The sequence below is a fragment of the Telmatherina bonti genome, assembly GCF_933228915.1.
Source record: "Telmatherina bonti genome assembly, chromosome: 8".
NCBI lineage: Eukaryota > Metazoa > Chordata > Actinopteri > Atheriniformes > Telmatherinidae > Telmatherina > Telmatherina bonti.
This window is the reverse complement of record NC_136626.1, coordinates 25,870,987-25,886,620: the sequence shown is the minus strand read 5'-3', so window position 1 is coordinate 25,886,620 and position 15,634 is coordinate 25,870,987. Positions and strand designations below refer to the sequence as shown.

The 15,634-nt window shown below is 39.3% G+C and overlaps 1 protein-coding gene across 1 annotated transcript in view; it reads left to right on the top strand.

The window, feature by feature from the left end:
• The window catches only part of sema6bb (sema domain, transmembrane domain (TM), and cytoplasmic domain, (semaphorin) 6Bb), a 52,528-nt gene extending 40,288 nt beyond the window's left edge, over positions 1–12,240 (top strand). The window contains exon 11 of the mRNA XM_079245425.1: positions 5,756–12,240. Coding sequence (XP_079101551.1) covers positions 5,756–6,663 — 908 coding nt within the window. The 3' untranslated portion in view covers positions 6,664–12,240. The remainder of the gene's footprint in view (positions 1–5,755) is intronic.
• Positions 12,241–15,634: the final 3,394 nt, after the last annotated feature.

The following is a 15,634-nucleotide window of genomic DNA, read 5'->3' as shown; positions in this document are numbered from 1 at the left end:
TGGTAGGATGCAGAAAAACCTGTCTACTACCCCAAAAACACACAGTCATGCTATCACATTTCAATCCATCCTTTCCTTCATAACCCTTTCCCAGTTTACTCCCACTGGCTGAAGACGGAGTGTATACTGGATGTTGTGGGATCCAAGCAAGACATAAGTGCTGGATAAAAGACACTGGCAAAATAATAAACTACAGTGTCTGAGTGCCCAGGAAGTAGAGCTTAGGAGCCAAATTTAGTCTTTCCTCATTCTGCAGAACGTCAGCACACACAGCTACACCGTGCTAACACACACACTTGTCAGAACCTCTTCTCCTGCATGGATTTGACAGCAGTATTATTGCACTATGCAGAATTTAATCCAAAGTGCCACACAGCAGACCTGGACCACAGTGGAGATAAACGTCAGAGAAGTATCTACAACCTCTGGAGCTGAGTGCAGCAGGAACATTTCCAGATGTGAGATGTGTTTGAGTGGAGATTTGCGGTTATTGACTTTATTCTGTGGTCGTAGTACCTCGTTTTTGTTTACAAAGTCACCAAGGCTGTGGTCAGTCATTTCATAGCCTGACCTTTCAAATTCCTTAAAAGTTTGCTGTGTGTGTTCATGACTGCAACTTCCAAATGTCTTTTTCGTTGCCGCAGCTGGGGCCTTGAGAACACCCTTTTTTTTTCTTTTTTTTTTCACCAAGAAGAGAAGCTTTAGGTTAACTGAAGCTGGCTGTCTTTCCAAACCAAATATTGTTCAGAAACTTGAGACTCAACACAAAAAAATCCTATGTTTGGAAGCTGCAGCAAACATCTCAAGAATATGTTCAGGGATAAAGAAGAACAAATGCTGAAGTTAATATAAACAGGAGAAAAACATGGTGGCTCAAATTAATAGGCTGTGCTGGTTAGCCTGAGTAACAAACTGTCTGTTTGACAGCATAAAACAGTGAAGTTTTTTAGATAAAATATTTTGAATCCATTTAGGAAAAGGAAAAGGTAAACAGAGCCTGAACTGGTTTTTAAGTAAACCATTTAAAATGCATAACTTGGGTCACATGAAAGAAAAGTGAAAACAGCTCATAATTTTCTGTTAGTGTTCAGTAGCAATGGTTATACAGCGGGTGGTGGGGATATGGGGCAGGATAGGATGTGAGGTCCCCCAAAGAAACAGTTCTGTTTAAATCCACTTCTGTAAATGAAAAATGTGAACAACAGGATTCAGAATAATGCATCTATTGGTGAGCTTAGGTGAAATGACCTGTCGCCTAAAAAACATGCTGTAACTACAGCCTCTGTCAATGTGTCTCTCTGAGCTTATTGGATTGGAGATAAAAGACTAATTAGTGCTGAAAAGGGCATTGATTTACCAACATAGCCAGTTTATTAATGGCAGGTCTTAATCAATGGAAACGGAAAACTTGTAGAGAGTATGGACCTGCACTGATACTGTCAAACATCTTTTGTCTGCGCTGTAAAGTGTAAATGAGGATGGATAAGTGCTTTAATAAATTTCTGCTCATTGTTAGCTTGACGTTTAGTGAGCGATCCTGCTGTGAGACAACTGCTGTGGAGAAAAAGAGCCGAGTACTTATATCAATCTCTAAACAAGAATGTTGCGTGGAGCATAATTTTATTTGATACAAATATCCAGGTTTACTGCAAATTGATTGACTGAATACTTTTTGTTTGCTTGTTTGTTTTTTAATTCTTCATCTCACCGTTTTTTTTCTATTCTTTGTTTTTGGGAGGGCGGGGTAAATGACATAAGAGCCATTTTTCTGTCCTTTCTTGTGCTAAGTAAAAATAAAGCAAATGCAAGATTTGAGCAGACCGATGGTAATAGTCTGCCAACATTTTAAGTTTATTATTTAAAACTGAGTGAGTTCAGCGTGCAGAAAAATCTTCATCTAATTTTCTGCATTCATACTATATAATTCAATTTAATTTTCCATAACGATCTGTTTAATTAACACTTTTACCGACCCCTAAAATCGACATTTAGAAATGCTTCTGATTCCAGATGAGGTTTAAACACCATGAGTAAGTGGTTGTCTGAAGTGATGAGTTGTGTTTTTCTATATTGGACCAATATTTTTCCTTTTAATTTTTTTTTTTTTTTTTTTTTTTTGGCCAAGCACCATGACAATTTATTTTGAAGTTTTATGCATAGATTCTAAAAAATAGTCATATCTGACAATTTTAAAGAATACTTTTAAAAAAATCTATCCAGATTATGATTTGGATCACACCCAAAATGTAATGAAATCTAAGTTGGAGCAAGACCCATTCTGGAGAAAGAAAATGACAAGAATCCAGCCAGTAGTTTTCCACATGGCTAACAAACAAACAGGCAGACAAACACATAACTTCCTTGATGGCAGTCACGTTTATATTTAATTGGAATGTCATCATTGCATTTTGTTTTTTATATATATTTTATTCATTTATTTCAGCATCCTAACTTTGTAGGAATTGGGTTGAATTCAGTTAGATATGTTCCAGTTGTGTTTGCGCCAATAGATGAAAACTATTCAGATATTCTAGTCTGCATGCAGATAATTTTGGTTTAAAAGCAAAAACATATCACTGAGGATGCAGACTAAGGGTGTCTACATTCTCACAATGTGTGTTGTGTGATACCAAGCAGTGTTTATGAACTTACTGATGCATTTCAGACACTATTTCAATGCAGCAATTTCAATGTAGCAATGAAGGTCCTGAGGTGGAATGATAGTTATGTAGCATTAAAACACCAGCAGGTCAGATATACAAGACATTTGTGGTGATGGGTGCCACAGGTTTGCTGTTTGTAGAGCATTAAATAAAAATAAAAAAAACTGCGTGTGAAATGACTTATTCACTACATAGAAAGACTATAAAACGAGTGATTGGAATTTTTGAGGCTGAAAAGCTCCCTAGTGTCAGAGCCAGCAAGTCCACTATGTACTTGTTAGGGTTTATTATCTGTTCCACTAATGAAACATTGATTTTTTTTTTTCCTTTTAGGTTGTTTGGAAAGAGAGTTAAGTGTCTCAGCCCGCAGGATGCAGCTGTGTTTTTTTTATGCTAGGCTAAGCTACTGTATATCACAGTGCTGCTTTGGTAATGACAGTAAATTGCTTGAAGGGAAATGTTTACCTTTCTTTAATCACTTCTTCTGATTAAGGCTTTCTCTTCAGGCTGTTGTTACACCTGTTGCGTATTTGTCTAATTACAGTTTTTTTGCTTTGTAATAAACCATTATCATATTTAAGTCGGAGCTTCCTGTTACTAAATATTACCCTTGAAACATGTTGAGGATCACCTCTGGCACAGCACAGCAGTAAAACTGTATTTCAAAGGGTTTAATGTGCCATTCTTCCATTTAACGTTAATGTGTAGTGTAATGCTTTACTGTGCACAACTGCAGGTGACATTAATTACTAGCTAAACTACTGGAGTACGGGTATCAACACAGCCTCCCTTTTCCCTATAGAAATAAAATTTGTTAGATAATAAAATTGTGTTTATTCACAAAACATTCTGCAGACCTCTCCCTGGTGTTCAGTCGTCGTCGTCCCCCCCCCGCCCCCCACATTCTTTGCCCTGATTCCTTGCTTTGTCGTTAGTGAGTAAGTGCCTCCCAATGTCTATTAATGACATCCATTTATTCTCTGTGAAAAAGGATTTATTTTGCTGTCCTAGTGGAGACAGACTCCCTCTGCCACTATCTGTGTTATAATTTAACAACTATTACAACTGTTTGTCTAAGGCCCCAAATGCTTAAGTTTGCTTTGGGCAACTCTCCATCTCTTTTTTTCCTCTCTCTCTTTCTGGAACACACTCCTCTTTTCTTCATCCTTTATCTTGGGCACAATTTCATTGTATTCATTGATGATGGTCCCAGGAGCTCCAGCAGCAAAAACGACTTTTCTTCTGGCATTTTCCTAATTGATCCATGGCAGCCCATGTTATGGTCTTGCTTTATTTAGTCCTTTAATCATTTGTTTATATACTTTGCAAAGAGAAATTAAAAATACAATGTCATTTCGTCTGCAAATATGATGTCCTTTATTTCCATAGATGGTGCTTTATGTGTAAAAATTTGCAGAAAAGATGTGATATGTATATGAGTGTTTTACGCAAAACCCAATCAATGCATTTACTTAAAACAAAAAGTCTAAACCTAAAGGTATACATCCTCAAAGGTCTCAAGGTAACACTACTGTTTTTGTTCGAAGTAGTACTGGCATACAGTATTTTTTTGCTGAAATTCAATGATACTATATTAATAGGACTTGTTAATATGTTTTTTACAAGACGATTTGTTTGTTCTTACTCTTTAAAATCCCCTGTAGATTTTTTTTTAATGCTGTCACATATAGTTTTGCACTTTACTCCTATTTCTCAGAATATCTTAAGGATGTATTTATTATCTAAACAAGGTATAGAATGGTTTTGGCTTTGATTCATATTTGCATAAGTAAAGAGCTTTGGATTATTGCCATGCATGAATATTCATCATCTGTCAATTATCTGTAAAAAGAAAATATTGGCAGCCTTTATTTTGGTATATCCACAGGCTCAATCCATGAAATTCCAGTAACATTTTGTACTCTGTGCTTCACTGTTAGGACTGTCCATTCATTGTGGTAGTACTAGCCAGCAGGTCAAACATGTGACCAGCTGGAATTTATCTGGATCTTTTTCTGACCAAATGCTGTGCATCAGGTTTCTTTTTATGATTTTGGATAATTGAATCCTCAATTTTCTGATTAACTTGTTGTCAATTTTTTCTATTGATGAATTATATGCAGAGCCTTTCACACTGTTTAAGATGACGTGACTCATATCTACCAATGATCCCCCATGTCAAGTCTGATGCACTTACCTGTTTGTTTTTCAGCTACCTTGTGCAGATATTACCATTTTCAAGTCATTTTGCTGTTCTTCAAAAGATTTCTGTTTATCATTGTCCATCTGCTAAAGTTCTAATCTTTGTGAATGCATAGATCAGAATAAGAATCTTAATCATTAAACCCTTTGCATTCCTTTTGCAGAGTAAGCCTTGACAGAGACGAGCAAAGAGCACATAGACACAGAACTGACAATGTTATGCTGTTCAGAGTTCATTTATACTAATTTCCAGGGAGCTAGGCTAATTAGGAATCTCTTGAGTTTGTTTAAGTAGTAACAGGGTGTTCGCAATCACTGGTGTTTTCACTAATGCTGCAGTAACGTTCTCCTTTGAAGCCATTATTTTCAGTATCATCTGCCTTTTGTTGTTCAGAAGAGGAAATGATCTACTTATCAACATACAAATAGTGCAATTATTGCGAGAGGATGCATTTTTTAACTATTTTATATTTAAGTGATATTGCACAGGGATGCACTCACTTCAGCTGTATTCTGTAAAATGGGACAGAATTTAATGGCATGAAAACATTTGATTATTACTCACCATTAACGCCAGACTTGGCTGCTCTCCCTGTAAAACTAATGTTGTGAAACATGCTATGGTTAAGAGCTATTATTAGTCAGGAAGACAGTTATTATAGCTATTAAAATCACCATCCACTTTACGTAATGAAAGCAATTAACGGAGCTACCTTGGCTGAAAAGCATATACCCATTCCCACCCACAGAGACGAGAAAATAGGTCACTTTGTTTGGTCGTTTGTTAACTCCCACGTGTTTAATGCAGGAAATACTTATGCCATTAAAATGGTTCCACCAGTTGACTGATGACCTTCTTTCTTTTTATGATTGTATCTTTCCCTGTGCAGGAATGCTGCTCCAAGAGAGTTTCATGGAGGAGCCTGATGGCCTTGTGTCTGTAAACCTGCTGGTGGTGTCCGCTGTTTCAGCCTTCTCAACAGGCGCGATCCTCTCCGGTCTAACCGTCTGCTGGATCATGAGTCATCGCCACCGCCACTCTCGTGGTTCTGGAGCCAATGGCGTTCGACGCAAAAGTGACAAGGAGCAGAGCATGCTTGGGCAGGGTCGCAGTGGGTCGGTAATGAGTGTAACGAGAACAAGCGGAGGTGAGAGACGACGTTCCCAGGCAGACAACCCCTTTGTGACACCCAACGGTTGGCCCAAGGGAGAAATGGACCCAGGCTTGCTTCCTACTCCGGAGCAAACTCCGCTACAGCAAAAACGGGCTATGCGTCTCCCAGACACCGAGTGGGACCAGAGCCAGACCTTCCTCACTTCTGTGGGGACTCCCTGTCCGAACAATGCTGTCATCTACTTGAGCTCCAAGTTCTTGCATGGTGGTGGAGGTGGCGGGGGTATGGTCCGGATAGAGGACCCAGGAGAAGTTGTGCTGCCCCCACATACCGATCGCCAGCGTTACCTGATTCTTGCCACTCAAAGGGGGGAGCATGTTGGCAGTCGTCCCACCGGCACCCTGAGGAATTCAGCAGGAGAGTACATCTACCCTGCCACGCCACAGGACTCGCCTGACCGACGAAGGGTGGTTTCTGCTCCAACTCCACACATGGACTACGGGGAGCCTCGTTGGAGTCACGAGGCACTCAACTACAATAGCAACAATGGCGTGACTTATCACCCTCAGCGCCAGGGCCTCATCAGGCCAGACATGCATGGGCCTCGAGGACTGGGAGACCTGGCTGACATCAGCCATTTTCTGGGGAAGAACATGGGAGAGCGCACCCCCAATGGCCAGTGAGACAGCATAAGTGAGCTTTGAGACCAAGCACTCTCTCAAACCCATTCCCACCACCAGAACACTGGATTAAATCAACCTGTCAGACTTAACTGTCCCGGTCCAACCTTACCCTGTCTGTCCTCTCTGTCATTCAATGTTCTGACGTCATTCAGCTGACTAAAGAGAGAGACGGCGACAAAAGAAACAAAGAGAGAGTTTAAAAAAGAGGAATAAACTCTCATATCAGAGATGTTTCTCTGCTCATAATCTGCAGTGTACCCCTCTGCTCTGTCAGCGGGGCCACCCACAGATCATATCTTTGACACCAAGAGACACACAGACAGATGACGAGAGGAGTGCAAACAAAAGAGGAACCTACTTTAAAAGGACAATGTGAAGATTAAAAAATAAATAAATAAATAAATATTTTGCTTGCAGCGCCAAAAGTGAAAGGTCTCCCTTCACCATTTTGTTCAGTGTTTTGACATCATGGATCTTTGGGAGTGAAATTGAGTTTCTTGTTTGCTTTCTTCTGCCAGTGGCATCCAGTGGACAACAACGTGCTTTACTTTGGATTTCAGGTGGGACAGAACTGTTGTAGCTGTGCCAGAAGGCAGTGACTCGAACAATCATGCTGTGTATATGTACGAATGTGTGTGTGTGACCACAACAACCCCAACCAGCGTCCTGTTTTAACTGTGAAGTGTGGCTATATAATGAAATTGGTGAAAACAATGTTTATACCGAAGAAAGGTGATTTTATTACGTGTCTACTTGAAGCTCCGTGTGTTTACCAATCAAAGGTTGTAATTATTGACCAGTGGCTAGTGAGGGCTCAGGCTCACCCTGTACAGAGCCATGATGAAGTCAAAGAAAGCAATAATTAACAAGAAAACATATGACAATGAAGATTAAGCCAATTTAATTAGATATTTTTATAATATTAAGCTTATCAGTAAAGTTAAGTGAAGCTTAGAGAAGTCAGATAAAGCAAAGCTCTGGGAACAGGAACAGTATCGCCCTTCCATTCTTCTCTCCCTCGCCACCTCTCCGTATGCCTGGGTCTGTCTGACCTGACCCAAGCCCTCCCTGGGCTCCGCAGTGCATTTGAAGAAGGGAATGTGAGCTCTGGCTGTCTGGCTGAGGCTGTGAGGCTCGGCCGCTTGGGAGCTCCATTCAGCCTGCTCTGCCCGACACTGGGCCTCTTTGTGCCCTGGGAGCAGGAGGAGACTGCGGCAACAAATAAGCATTAAGAGTCAGAGACCTAGCCCGCCACCACAACCTTACAGAATATCAATGAGGAAGATAGCAGCTCCATCCCATCAAGAAAGATACACCAACCAGGCTTGGGCATCTCTTGTGGTTCCTCATCTCTGGCAAATCCCCGGTTGACTAGAACAGGGAGGAGCTCAGGGCTAGAGCTGGGGTTGAGGCCAGTGTTGGGGCACAGATAACTGTCACAATGGTCATCCCTGGTGGCTTCATCCCTTTTCTCTCTTTCAGTGTGTTTCCCAACAAAAGCGGGATAAAGAAAACAGATGGGCATGGGTATACTTGGGTGTGGAGTTTCTCTTTCATTTCGTTGTCTGATCTTTTGATGTTTTCTGTTTTTGTCTGCTCCCATCCATTCTTGATTCAGATGTAGATATGCTTAGCTTAAGTTCATCCCGGTAATGGATTATTAAAGGTGTGTTTTTGTGTGTGTGTGAAGGAGAGAGTCTCTCAGGACTGGCATAAGTGAATAAGTTACTCGTATTGAGTGCAAAAAAGCAGCTTTGATCAGTTTTGCTCTTATTCTCACACTTCTTCTCTATTCAGCCGCCTTCTTTTCTCCGTCAGCGTGTACCACTGAAAAATGCATGACAACAGTGTCGGATCCTCGGGTGGGAGCGGTACATGCTATACATAAACTATTATACTGTACACAATGTGCAGTTCAAATGAAGAAGCTGGTTTTCATCTCATATCATACAGACTGTCAATATGCTGAAGAAACACTGTAGACATTTATCCACAACACCTTTTCTCCTAATTGAAGCAGTCATAGTAAACATTTTCATACTTGAAGTGTTGGCTTTCCACCCAAATATGGTGTGCATTTTAACCACGATATTAAAAAATCTGCCAAAAAAAAAGAAGTTAATTTAAGCCCACTTCAGTGCTCTACTCTTAGGCAATTATTAGGGGTCAGTTTGTCAAGATAAGCAATAAACGGTGCCAGTTCTCCAGGCAGAACTGTAAAAGTAGAAGGTTGTCATGAATAAAAATAAATAAATTAGCAGGATGAAAAACTTGGCAACAAGGACCACTTTGGATGATGTAAAGTGAGACTTTTAAAATAACTAATAACACAGCCAAGGGATGGTTTTAGAGTTCAGATAATTGCCCTTTGTGCACTTCTGGTTCTTGGATTTGCCGTACATAATCATCTGACTGCAATGGTTCAAGTTCACCTTTTATCAATACACAATTCTTTATACATCTACTAAACTAATGAAATCTTTTGCAACATTTCAAGATTTGTCCTTCTGTGTTTGTGCAGTGTAGAATATTGTGCAAAAAATAGATAGAAATACTACAAGCAGATCAGCTACTGGTATAATCATGTTAATTAGCTGCTAATTTTGAGCTGTATTCTCCATTGCTTCTCTTTCCTGTAAAACTGTTTTCATAACACTCTTCACCATGGTCAGAAAAACTATTTCTAAGCAAGAAACCTGAAATTTGGTTGATTTTAAAGGATTTTTTGTGTGTGAATGGTGGTAAAGATCTACAAAAACCTGTATATAATATTATCTTTCTGACAATATACAAACTTGACATAGAAAGCTTTGATCCACGCAGTAAGTTTGACATTTAAGCCTTTTTTGCTCAGAGGTAACATTACAAACCGTAGTATTCAGAATCAGTTTCATGAATTTTTCTAATAAAACTGCCTAAACAAAGCTGTGAAGTAAAAGTAAAATACCTCCATGAGAACCAACAGGAAGAAGCTGCTTTCTGGAAAGCCAATCCCAACTGCTATCATGTTAATGTCATCTGAAGTTTGATTTCCAAAGCTTTCTGCATGCAGGTCAGTTTTTAAAAAGATAGAACTGGCTCTGCACCGGCCCGAGAATAAAGATTGATCTCAAGCTGCCAGTTGCACACAGGTTGCTATACAAGACATTGCCACTGTCAAAATTTAGGTGTAAATCTTTACTCTGATAGAAAAAATGCAAATATCTGTAAAACACTGACAAGATATCCGATACCAGCTGACAATTTTCAGTACAATGTTGCACATTTCTGCTGAGGCTTAACACAAAGCCCCACCAAACTTACAGCCAGTGCTAGCGATGATATATGAGACAAGCCAGTGAAAGAGATTTATAAAAGCAAGGACAGAGGAGGAGGTCACGCAGGCGAACGTGATGTTACTGCATTACTGTCTCGCCACGTTAGTACAGTGTATTCTTTACACATTCCACCCTGAAACAGGTCATTAGTATTGAAGATATGGAGCGCTCCACAAGCTAAACCCCCTCATCTCTATCCTGTTGCCCCCATCTTTGTCATGGCCTGACTGCTGCGTGTTTCTGTGTGCTTGTGTGTGTGATTTTCTCTATCTTGGCCTGCGTACCCACCCAGCCATGTCTTCGCTCCGCATCTCCTCTGGTGTTTCACTAAACATGCTTGATTAGGCAAAGTACATGCCTGGCCGTCTAATGGCCTGATGTGCCCCTGAGAAGATTACTACAGACACATCAGCCTGAGAGATCCACTCGTTCAAGCAGCTCTTTTTGACCCTTTGCTAAACAACAGCCGCACACAAAGATAGACATACACACACATGCATGGTTGCACACAAATCAGGCCATTTAACCAATTGGTAACATAATTGAATTAAGAACAGAAACGGGGCTCATATAGGCGGGCTCTGACTGGTTCAAGTAAAGGTACTGCATATCATGATGTTATCTCACTGACTGCATAATTTCATTACCTTAGTTCAACATTACAAGGCAGCTAAAAAATTCAGTTGTGACCTCCTGGAAGCAATTGTGTTTATTGAGGCCATCATCCTCCCTCTTCTTTACATCCTTCATGTCATTCCCGTTCCTCCTCCTTTAACAGCTGCACTTCGTCCACTTCTTTTTTCAATCCTCTTTTCCTGTGAACAGTCTCACACTAAGCCTTATAAAGGAAAGCAAGGGCTGTGTTGTGTACGTCGCTGTAAAAGGTTAACTTAATGAGTCAGAAACAGAAATCAAAGTAACCCCCCGCTTTAATTCACATCAAATCCTTATTGCCGAACAGTTTTTTTTTTTAGACATTTCCGGAGCCTCTCATGCGGTAAATTGCTTTCCCCCTGCTTGGAAGTGATTTTGTTTGGAGGTTTTTTTTTTGTTTTTTTGGTTAAATGTAGCATATATTGCCTCCAGTCCTGCATGCACGCACAAAAACACATGTTCTTCATCTCTATCTGTGTCTCGCATGTATTGTTGTACACATGTACAAAATTCCCACCCGGCCTCTGTGACCCACTATGATTTTTTTTTTATGATGTTGTGTCTGTGCCGCTCGCTGAACAGACCATGCCTTTATGTTTTGGTGGGGTTGTTTGTGCCGTGTGACCCTGAAGTGCGTGCCCCCAGCCAATAAACTGCCATGTTACCCCACAGTGCTCCACTGTACTTATATGCACTCTATGCCCTACAAACAGTCCAGAAAATGGGACTAACTTGTGCTGAATTCATCAACTCGCAGGGAAGTTGTGACATGAAACTGCTCCCCTCCACCCTAATGTATGAGAGGAATAAGCACAAAAAAAAAGAAGCTTCAGATCAACATTTGCATTTTTGTAAAGTTATAGATGTATTTAGTCAGAACTGCTCATTTTTTGTCATACTTGTTTTTTTCTATTGTTTGTTTTTGTGGTAGATGTTTGGTTTAAGATTTATGTGGAATATTGATGTGTATGATTTCAATTTCAATTCTCTGGTGTGCTGAATTTGATGACAATGAAGTTGAACCTGTTGACTATCATGATTATTGTTATTATGAAGCAGTACTGTGAGCACCGAAGTGCTGTGTCCCGTTTGGACACAGAATCCGATAGAAAGAGCAAGAAGAGTGAATTAAACCCTGAAGACTAGAAAATGCAGACTGGAGTCTCCTGCTACTGTGAAGGACCCTGCTCTCCTGTGGCTCTCACCAGAGGCTAGCCCCCAGTCAGCACACGGGGCCTTGGGGCAGGTTGTCATCAGACGCGACACATGGCTCTGCTACGTGTACATAACCTTAATGCTTACATGTAATTTCAGTGCAGTAGCTGCATGACAACACAGCTTCTGTGTGTGTACAGAAGTAGCGACGTGTGAATTTGTACAGTACATGCAAGTGTGTGTGCTTGTGTCTGTCATTTGTCACGCAACAAAACAACACTTTGCATGCACCCTCTGACAACTGCACAGTTAACACATACACACACTGAAAACACACACACTCTTACAGACATACACGCTCCAGCAGTTGTTCATCATTCTCCACGATGTCCTGAGCTCTGCCTGTCACTCCGCATGGAGACTTTGCTCTGTGTCAACTTTCTTATCCTAATAAACCACTCAGACATTCATGTCTAAGTTGTCATTGTTGGCCTGTGTTTCTTATTTCATCGCATCGTTCAGAAGATTTCATGTACTCACACTGCTTAACACCAGCAACTTTAAAACACGTCCTGTAAGACCACAGTCACCCCGAATCCGAACTCCTGGTGGCACAACAAGGTGCATTTAACTGAAGAATGGCTGTAAACCTTAGACAATATCATGCTATCTCAGGCGACTTTGGACCTTATGCGTTGGTCAGCATCACTCAAGTCTCATTGAGCTGATTGCACCATTAGAGAATGGCAGAGAAGACCGATGAGTGCAGGAGGCTGAGGTACTCTACACTTATCTCTCAGCAGATGCACCACAATAAGACTGGAAAGCAAAAGTATAACTGGTTGAAGTTGCTTGGCTGTAGGAGTTTTATGGCCACTTAAACATAAAGATAACCCTTGGAGATGGAGGTGAGGGAAGAGCTCCTCATCATCATGGGAAATTTCCTCCAGCCTTGCTGCTTGAGATGCAAGATAAAGGATTGCTGAGGACTTCAACTAGGTAGGTGGTGTCTTTATAATAAATTTGTAATTAGTCTTTTTTAAAATAAAATGTTTTTTTACAGCAGAATGTAACCTGTTGGATGATATTTACTTAAATATTTATTAAGTTGGTGCTGAAAGAATCTAAAACAAAACATAACTGGGAAAAAGTTTACAGAGCATTTATCCTTTATTGGGCAATAGACTATGGTTGACCATTGTGTTGTATAAAATGTTTCTGCATGCTTGTTTATGAAACGCAGTAAGTTCTCAACACCAATCATCAAAGATAGGTCTACATCCCAGCTACTTCAGTGAGATTGGTCTTCAGCATAAAAAATAGAAAAAATGGTTAAAACTAACCACTTACTGCTGTATAGGTTTGTTATTTTAGAAAAAAAAAAAATTGCACTTTTTTCTATGGTTAAAAATTTTAATTTCTAAAATTTCAGTAGCTGACCAACAAAGGTGAAAACATCCTAAAGATTTTTTTTTGGAACAGCTTTACTGCTAAAGTGTTGTTTTCTTTTAAATTGTTATGGATAAACATTTATGAGACAACCATTTATTTTACTTAAACAGTCAACAAAACTGAAAAAAAAACCAACAATATTACAGCATGTGTGTCTTGAGCCTTTTTAATCTGCACAATTCTATGCATTTAACAAACATGTTTTTCTGCACATTGAGGACAATGTGCAGCTCCATTTCCTGCTTAACTACAATTGATTAGATGACCTCTTTATCGCCTGAGCTATGGCTGCCCCCATTAATATGAAGTAACACTGTTGAAAACATGCCAGCCTGCACTCTATTTTTCTATTTTTGACATCTTTTAAAATACTGTTTTAAATATAGTTGACAAAACTGGAAATTGGACCACCTTGTAAACCGTATCCATAAAAATGATAAGGCTCCTAAAGCTTCTGGCTATTTGAATGTGCTTTCCATCCGAGCGGAAACTGATGGTACGCTCAACATCACCAAATTTTTTATTGAACAAAGTTGTATCATTGCTTCACATAGAAAAAAATATTAATGAGAAATATAAATAGGTTAAAATGGTTTCATGATTAATTTTTATGATTAAATTTCATGTGTAATTTTTATTTTGTTCCATAAAATAAAGAATTAAAAAAAAACCCACTATTTTGGTTTTCATATTTCACTTCCCAGCTACTTTCTCATTTACTATTTGGGAATGACCTTCACTCACAATTTTTCCTCTCAGTATTCCCTCAAAGTCTCCTGACTTTGCAAAACTCCCTTTTCTATACTGGTATTGCAAAGAACAAACAGTAATAGATTGATAATTAAGGCTGTTAACGCTCAGCTGATGAGCCCCGGAATCATGGGCTTACTTCATGAACCTCATCGGTTTTCTGCCTTGGAAAGCATTCAGCATTTTGTGGATATGTTCCTTTGGACTAATAAAGATGATTTTCAGTCCATTTCAGTGTTAAAACTCTTTCCCCGAATCCAAATATTCTTATATCATTCAGAGCAGATTTAACTGGCAGCTTTATGTTTCTAAAGTGTTTCTAAGCTTTTTGTGTCAAGTGACTTGTTGGGTTGACCTGTTTTAGAATATTTCAGTTTTTTGTTTGTTTCTTTGTTTGTTTTTGTGTTTGGGGGCGGCATCTGGAGGGAGGGTTGCTTTACTTTTGTCTGTCAGGCCTTCTTCTTGGTTTTATTTTCACTATATGCCTGGAAGTCAATTATTAATACCTTAACTTTGTAGCAGATCTGCTTATGATTATGTTGCAAAGGGTTTGATCCTCTGATTGTGACAAGTGTAATCACAGGTACTTGATGTGGTTTCATTAATCCATGCATAAAAAGGAACATACTGACACTTAAGGAAAGTTAAACCAGTTTTCAGTACACTTTATTACATTTTTCTTTATTTACTATTCTCACTATAGTGTATTTTGTATCTTCTCAGTATAATATTTTCTGGAAATGGATCAATGCGGTCATAATCACAGATTTATGATGAAAGCAAAAATGTTACCTTACAGTAGCTCGGGTATAAAGGAGTTACATTGACAGCTTATTGACTCAGTGTTATCATCTAAATGACAAATCTACAGAAAGTCTTTTCTTTACTATTAGTTACTATATTTATGCTGTTCACAGACAAAATAAGGATTAAAATAAACCACACTGCTTCCTTTCGTCATTACATAGACACTGCTCTTCCTAAAATAATAAAAATGCACACTGATGCCTTACAACATTTGCAGTAGTGCTGCATTTAATACATCACAGAAGTGGGGAAAAAGTTTAATCATTCTTTAAACAACAAATTTCCCTGAGCAGTTTTGGAGACGGTTCACCGGAAAGAGTTGTTTGTTAAAATGCTCTGAAATAACTTTGTCAAGTGTTTCGAAAGATAAAAATACAAAGGAAAGATTTGACATTTTCTTGATAAGCTCCCTTCCTGGGAAATGTCACAAATTGCAAAAGTCTGGTCTGAGAAACTCACCTAAAATATTGATTGAGAAAGCCAACTTCTGATTACATTTTCATTAGTTGATCAGACTGTCAGTAGAAAATGTCTTTTTTTTCCCCCTTAATTTGTACAGTCTTACTTCTTTTCCACACTTCCTCTGATGTTGTCTAAGTCCTTCCTACCTGGAGAATGTGAAACACTGTATTTTATGATTTATGTCAAATTAACTACAAAAAAGAAGAACTTATGCAGGATGTTGAAGAGGTGGATAAAGTTCAACCAATGTTAGAGTTCACAATAACATTATAGATGGATATTTGTTTGTGCCACTCACACACTTCTGCAACACAATGTCCAAGATGACTGCATTGGTGTGGTAGATGCAGAGCTGCACATGCCAGGGTAAAACT